Raw genomic sequence first — 7,738 nt, forward strand, 5'->3', positions numbered from 1 at the left:
CTGTATAAGTGCAGGTTCCTATATCTACATTCCTATATATCTACCTCTCTCAATATCTCGAGCTCTGAATATCTCCAGCTGTCAGTATGTCCAGCTCTGAATATCTCCAGCTACATAAATCTATCTGTGTGTCTGTATAATCTGTATAAATATATATATATAGTGTGTGCGTGTGTGTGTATAGTGTGTGTGTGTACATATATATATAGAGAGAGAGTGTTTGTGTGTGTGTATGTATAGAGAGAGAGTGTGTCTTTAGATAGATAGATAGATAGATAGATTGTGTGTGTGTATATAGTGTGTGTGTGTGTGTGTATGTATTGTGTTTGTATATACATATATATTGTATATCTATATCCAGCTCGGTATATCTTCAGCTGTGTTTATCTACAGCTTCATATATCTACATCTCTATGTATCTACCTCTCTGCATATCTCCATCTTTGAAGAGCTCCAGCTTCATATATCTACCTGTATATATGTGTCCAGGTCAGTTTATATCTTCAGCTCTGTATAGCTCTATCTTCATATATCTACATCTGTATGTATCTACCTCTGTGAATATCTCCAGCTCTGAATATCTCCAGGTCTAAATATTTCCATCTATCTATATTTCCAGCTCTGAATATCTCCAGCTATTAATATCTTCACCTCGGAATATCTCCAACTCCTGTACAGAGGAGTCCTGTATCCAGGACTCTGTATAGCTCCAGCTCTGAATAACTGCAGCGCTCAATATCTCCAGCTTTATATGTCTACCTGTCTATATATTTCCACCCCAGCTCTAAATATATGTAACTCTCTATATTTCCAGCTCCATGTATGTGCAGATTGTCTAACACCTCTGCCTGGGGCAGGGATGCACGACCTCCTGGCCACAGGCTCTTTGCTGGCGGTGGACCCAGACAGGCTCATCATCAAGAGGCTGGTGCTTAGCGGTCACCCCTTCAAAATTTTCAGCAAGATGGCAGTCGTGCGGTACATGTTCTTTACCAGAGGTACGGTACTCACAGGTGGGGCAGGGCAGTCCGTGCGTCTGGGAGCCCTGCAGCTTCCACAGGGAAGTCCAGTTCATGATTGCAGACAGCTGGGCCTCTGAAACCCTGTGCTGCAGGGCTAGAGGTCGGGGTGGTCTGTCCCGCTCATGTTGGCATGTCCCAGGCAGTCCCGTAGTCTCCCCCCACTGCCTGCTGGCAGGCTTTTGCACTTCAAACATGCCCATCCCTGCTGCAGCCATGGTCAGTTTGCAGCGGGATGCCTGGTGTGCACTCTGTACCCATAGCTGCTGTAGGGTGACAGCTCGAGCTAGCCAGATGGGCAGCATATGCCCGCGGCCTGGCCTGTCTCGCATGCGTCTTGTCTTCGATCTACAGAGGATGTGCTGTGGTTTAAGCCTGTTGAGCTGAGAACAAAATGGGGCCACAGGGGACACATCAAGGAGCCACTAGGTAAGGGAAGCTTGGAGGTGGGTTGCTCTGCTTTCCTTCCATGGTGTGGGCTGGACCCGCTCACGCCCAGCAAACCCCTCCCTGACCTGGGAGAGCTGCCCACAGCCCTGCTTGCTCCCTTTGCCTAGGGACCCATGGCCACATGAAGTGCCACTTTGATGCACAGCTGAAGTCCCAGGACACGGTGCTGATGAACCTGTACAAACGCGTCTTTCCCAAGTGGACGTATGACCCGTATGTGCCAGAGCCGGTGGCGTGGGTGAGAAACGAGGAGCCTGCCCCCGTGCCAGAGGTGGACACGGAGTAGCTCTTCGGAACCCGCGTCCAGGATTCCCGAGGAGTCTCCTGGGTGCAGGCGTGTGTTAGCGTAGTGCCTTCCCACGCTGCTGCAGCCTCTGTTGTATCTATTTCAATGGCAAATATACTGTGCAGCCTACAGAGGTCCTAGTGCTTGGCTTATTTTTGGGAGGTGGCTGTTGTGTTCTCAGGTGTGGCAGCTTCTGGACTTTGCAGGCTGTGCTTGCTCTCTCCTTGGGAAGTTTGAAACCCCACAGATTGCACCAGGGCACCTGTGCGTCCTCCTGTTTTCTTGATATGTTAGGAAGGAGCCCCAGCTGGCTCTATCCTGCCGGAGCCCAGGCTCTCATTGTAGGGGAGCTGGCTGGTCTCCAAGCTCTGTGGGCATGGGCTGTGCACGGGCCTGGCTGCCAGAGCTCTCTGGCTCCGTCCCCTGCTTTGGCCTACTTTGGACGGACAGGGCAGAGCAGGGCTGCGGCATTACAGGTTGTGCACGCCCTGCAGGGAAGAGCTCCCCCTGCTTCCTCAAAAGCCAAGCCCTTTTGTGCTGAGTGGCCTCTGGTTTACGAGTAGCTGGAGCTTCCCTGGTACAAACAGCAGCAGCGCAGAGATGCCCTGGCCCTGTGTCCCCTCCCTGGGGCAGGTGGCTCCACAGGCCACTCGTTTCCTGCAGCTTCTTTGCCCAAGCTCCGATGAGCCAGGCCAGGGAGCCCAGGCCCACATTTCCTCCACGCAGCATGATGCAGATGTCCCTCATCTCCGGTGCATCTGCTGGGATCCCGGGGAGAGCACAGCTGCCACCCCTACCCCGGCTGGCCGTGGGCTCAGTCAGCAGCTTCATCCCCTCCCGCACCAGCTGTGGGGTCTCCTGCAGGGCAGACAGACAAATGACTGATTACCCCGACTGCCGGTGCCCACTCCCCACTTTGAGTTAGGGGTTCAGTGTCGGGGTTGGCTCTCGCTCTCCTCTGAGTTTCATATTTTTATACCTTGGCTTCACTCCCCTGTCCCGCTGTGCAGCCAGGACCCTGCCGTGTTGAATGAACCCTGGGCAGGAGGCAGTAGAGTCCCTTACATGAGTGCAGTGTGGTTGGAGGGGTGAAGGCGGTGCAGCTGGTGGCAGGTCTACTTCCCCTCTGGAAGTATAAAAATATTCTCCTGGTGAAGTGCAGCACATTGTAATCTCCCACTCAGAGTACTGAGGCCTTCCTGAATGTGCCACAGCCATTTGACTCATGATGATCCTCGGGACGTATACTGCTGCTCAGCTGCCCACGGGACCCCTGCATGCCCAGGGGACTGGCCCGTGGCTGGGAGTCTGGCCCTACTGCCACTCCCCGAAGGGAGGGAGGATTGCAGGGAGGGAGACCTTCCTCCCTGGCAGTGCCTGAGCTGTTCCAGTGTGTGGAAGGCAGGGGAGTGTGTTCACACAGGTAGCTGGGCTGCATGCTGTGGCTCCTATTGAGATAGTTGCCTGAGGCTGCCCCGAAGTCAGGGAGCAAGCAAGGCGGGCATAAACAACATACCCTATGCCCAGATACTGGGGGCAGATGTCAGAGACAAGGGCCCACATAGCACAGCCTTTGCACCAGAGGCAGTTGCAGGACTCTGTTCCCCTGGGACAGGAGCGGGACATGAGAGCTCTGAGCTGGCCATGGCCAGGAGCAGAGGCAGCAGTGGGGAGCTGAGCCTTTGGCAGAGGGGCTGGGGTGGGGCGTGGGGAGGCAGGTCCCCTGGATGGAGAGAGCAGGAGGGTGCTGAGCGCTGCAAGGCACAGGGAGACTGGAGGGCAAGAGGAGTGGTGCGGTGACTAAGGGAAGCGCTCCCCTCTTTCACCCCATGGATGGCAGATCCCTTCTCAGAGGTACGTCCTGGCTGTTTTCTGTTCTGTGTGCTCCCTCCTTGAATCCTTTAGGACCCGCTCTTTCCTCTGAGACATCATGTCTATGACGGTGGGTCCCAGTCTTTGGTATCAGGTGGCTTCCAGGTGGGGGCCCTGGGGCCCTGCTCTGCTTCCCAGTCTCTTGCTGGCTCCAAGAAGCAGGTAGGGAAGCGGCAGGGGCTGCCGCTGAGCAGGACTGCAGAGCATGCGGCTGGGACTGGTGGCAGTGCGGAGCCTGCACCGGGGCGGGGGCGGGGGGGAGGCCAGCATTGGCAGCAGGGAGCTGGGCTGGGCAGTGTGCGGCTGAGGGAGGGTAGGGGTGTGGGGACGCCCCACATTCCCCCCATGATGCGCAGCCCCGGTATGCAGTGGCAGCAGCAGCAGGCAGGGGCCGTCAGGGCACTCGTACCTGGTGCAGGTGCCCAGCGGGCCACGGCTCCTACCTCCATTACACATTGCAATGATGAAGGTGAGATCAAGGTCCCCACGTGAATCACACAGTCCGAACCTTTCCTATTGCGCCTTGCCTAGTCCAGGATATTTGAAAAGAAAGGCTTCATACCAATGCCCCTCCCCAAATCTCATCATCTTTAGATAAGGTCAGCGTGTTGCTGAGGTTTTCCCTGACCCTGGGAGCGGCCTTTCCCTCCACCACAGACATGCGGATTTGCTGGTGAGATCAGCTGACATAAGTGCAGGTGTGTCTGTGTGTGCAATCAATGCACACAAAGGAAGTCTGGGGCTTGTTGATCCATAGATTTTTGCTCCTGGGCACGCTCTTTGAACGTGCGCCCTGGAGCAAAAACCTCTGGGGTATATTGTTTCAGAGTTTATTTGTGCACAGCAAATTGAGTGCAGCCCTGGATGGCAGCAGCCCAATTCTGCTCCGCCTGAGTTGGGAAATGTGATCCACAGCAGCTAGACAGGGCTGTGCCTCAGCAATGAACGTTTGTATCGCAAGTGAACCACTCTCCCAGGGCCAGGGCCTGACGATCTGCACTCTCACTCCCGTGTTACCCCTTGTTGGACACGGTTAGGAGGGTTGTTGGGCTCTGACTCGGACCGTCCCTGTAGTGTACGAACTGGAACTGACCGAAGATGACAGGACAGGCCCCGCTGCCCCTGCCCAGCCAGCACTGGGAGGGCCCAGCTGGGCCCAGCAGTGTGCACCAGCCCCAGACACTGCACGGCAGCTTAAGGAGGGTGAAGGTCCTTGAGCTTCACCCCCATGGTCTTGTAGTCTCCCATGATCCTCCCAGGGCTACTTCTCAGCATGTCGTTGGTGCCCCCAAGTACAAGGAGCATGGGGTAGTGGTCACTAGGGCGGACCAGTTTAGGGAGTCTTGCCGTAACACCTCTAATCCTGGCTGCTGGAAGGCAGCAGAGCTCTCGAGCAGAGGGGCCTGGATGGCAGACGGCACCCTCTGTGCCCCGCAGCAGGGAGTCTCCCACCCTACTATCACCCTCCATTGTTTTCTTGCTGGGGTTGGTTGTTTCTGCTTAGATGCATCATCTGTTGATGGTGTGAGGGCTTGGTAGCTGGTGTGCAGGATTATTGGTGGGGCAATTTATGCACATCGTGGTTTTAGTCGTGACGTGACCAGTTTTCACCCACTATCTGTTGGGGCACCTTGTTGAAGCCCGCTGTTCAGCCCGGCATTCTTCTCCAGGTGCAGCGCCCGGCAGAAAGCATCAATTTCAGCCTGGTGTTCCGTGATGAAGCACACCTTGTGCCCTTCCTCTTGTAACTCCTGCACCCGGCCCCCCAGGGTCTCCACCAGCTGCACATCCCACAAGTGGGAGTGCCCGTGCCTCTGATCCCAGCAGACGTGCCAGGTATCCCCCGCAGCCTGGAGTGCAGGGCTCCATCTGTGACCCTGTTCACGTGGCTGCCTGGGTGTGTGTGTAAGTAGGAGACCAGGCGGGTGTTAGTGCCTCCACGTGGGGCTCACCAGCTGTTGCTGCTGCTGCTGCTGCTGTGGTTTAAGAGGCAGGCTCAAACCACTGTCCGTAGGGGGATCCCCAGCTACCTGCCTTCCTCAGGGTGTGGAGCAGGGGAGGGTTGGTGCCATGTCCCCTTTACCTGATGTCCAATGCTGGATGGCTTTCCTTAGTGTGGGGCAGGCTTTGGTTGCCAGGGGTATGCTGTGCTGTACATGGGGCAGCCGGGCGCAACTCAGGACTGAGTGCTCATGGGTAGCCCCTTCATGTCCCCCCTGTGCAAACTCTCATGCAAATTCATGTTTCGGCCCAAGCTGAGGGAGTAGTAGATATGCTGGAGGGTAGTGCTAATGTTCAGAGTGAGCTAGACAAATTGGAGGATTGGGTCAATTGGACAAATTGGAGGATTGGGCAGACCCTACGAGGACAGGTTATGGGACCTGAACCTGTTCAGCCTGCACAAGAGAAGCCTGCGGCGGGACCTGGTGGCCATCTATAAACTTACTAGGGGGGCCAGTGGGGTTTGGTAGAGACCTTGTTCCCCCGAGCTCCTCCCAGAGTAACAAGGAATAATGACCAGAAGTTGTTAGACAGTAGGTTCAGACTAGACATCAGGAGGCGCTACTTCACAGTCGGGGCGGCTAGGATCTGGAACTAACTTCCAAGGGAAGTGTTGCTGGCTTCTACCTTGGGGTGTTTAAGAGAGGGCTTGACGATTACCTAGCTGGGGTCATTTGGACCTGGTTTTCTCTCCTGCACAGGGCAGGGGGTTGGACTAGAAGATCTTCAAGGTCCCTTCTGACCCTACATCTATGAATCTGTGAAAAAAGCAATTTCATGAGTTTCAACATGGACAAGTGCAAAGTCCTGCACCAAGGACAGAGCAATCCCACACACCAGGACACGCTGGGGGTGGCGGGCTGGGCAGCAGCTCTGCAGAAAAGGATCTGGGGGGACAGGGGACAAGAAGCTGAACAGGAGCCAGCAGTGAGCCCTTGTTGCACAAAAGGGTAATGGCATCCCAGGCTGCATTGGTAGGTGTGTTGCTCATTGGTTGGGTAGTGATTCTTCCCCTCTATTCAGCACTGGGGAGGCCACAGCTGGAGTACTGCATTCAGTGTCAGGCCACCCAAAACAGAAAGGATGTGAACAGATTAGACAGAGGGCAATGGAGGGCAACGGCAATAGTGAGGGAGTTGGGGAACTGGACTCATGAGAAGAGGCTGAGGGAATTGGGTTTAGTTCATTTGGAAAATACCAGTTTGAGAGGGGATTTAATAACAGCTTTCAGCTCCCTGAAGGGTGCTTCCAAAGAGCATGGACTGTTCTGAGTGGTGGCAAGTGACAGAGCAAGGAGAAATGCTCTCAAGTTGCATCAAGGGAAGTTCGGGTTAGTATTAGGACAATTTGTCTCATGAGGTGGGTGGTGAGGCACTGGAACAGGCTCCCCAGAGAGGTGGTGGAGTCTCCATCCTTGTAGGTTTTGAAGACCTGGGTAGACAAAACCTGGGCTGATATGATGTAGTTTGGGCTGGTCCTGCTTTGAGCAGGGGGTCGGACTAGATGTGACCTCCGGAGGTCGCTTCAACCCTCCTTGTCTGTGATTCCATGGCTGATCTTCAATGAGCTCACCGTCCGAGTTGTGGCAGCTACAGCTCTGTGCACCATGGCCATGTAAGGAGTGACCTAGAAAGCACTACCCGAAGACGAAGCAGAAGAGAATGTTATGTGACGAATGCCCACCTGCAATGATAAGGAGGAGACAGTCCTAGATAAAGGGGGCTTGAAAACAAAAGCAGAAGCAGGGTACTGGGTTAAAGGGCTCATTAAAATACTAAAAATCACACCCCTAGGTGGGGAAGAAGTATGCTAATGAAACACACATGTATGTAAATGAGATACATGGCTAAAACACAGGTATAGAGACATGCTCAGTAAAGAACTTCTTGTGTCACTCACTTATAACCAATCAGCAAACAAGCATGCTTATGAAGGCTCAAAAACTCCTGTATAAAAGATGCTTAGAAATAGTGATCTGGTGTGCTTGTTACGTGAAATTATTCCGCTCGCACCTTTCATTGCTAGCAATAAACCTTCTTTGTATTTTCACCCCTGGTATCTTTATTGGCCTTTGCATACCGGGCACGATCCCACACTTGAGCTGGGGCAC

At 54.2% G+C, this 7,738-nt stretch overlaps 1 protein-coding gene across 1 annotated transcript; it reads left to right on the forward strand.

Annotated features, from left to right (window-relative positions):
* Window positions 1–802: 802 nt before the first annotated feature.
* Window positions 803–1,889, forward strand: LOC132249273 (pre-rRNA-processing protein TSR1 homolog). The gene is made up of 3 exons (XM_059723902.1): window positions 803–998; window positions 1,374–1,448; window positions 1,577–1,889. Exons 1-3 carry the CDS (start codon window positions 860–862, stop codon window positions 1,753–1,755), a joined length of 393 nt encoding a protein of 130 aa, XP_059579885.1. The 5' UTR covers window positions 803–859; the 3' UTR covers window positions 1,756–1,889.
* The last annotated feature ends 5,849 nt before the right edge of the window (window positions 1,890–7,738 follow it).

Source organism: Alligator mississippiensis, chromosome 1 (genome assembly GCF_030867095.1).
Source record: "Alligator mississippiensis isolate rAllMis1 chromosome 1, rAllMis1, whole genome shotgun sequence".
Taxonomy (NCBI): domain Eukaryota; kingdom Metazoa; phylum Chordata; order Crocodylia; family Alligatoridae; genus Alligator; species Alligator mississippiensis.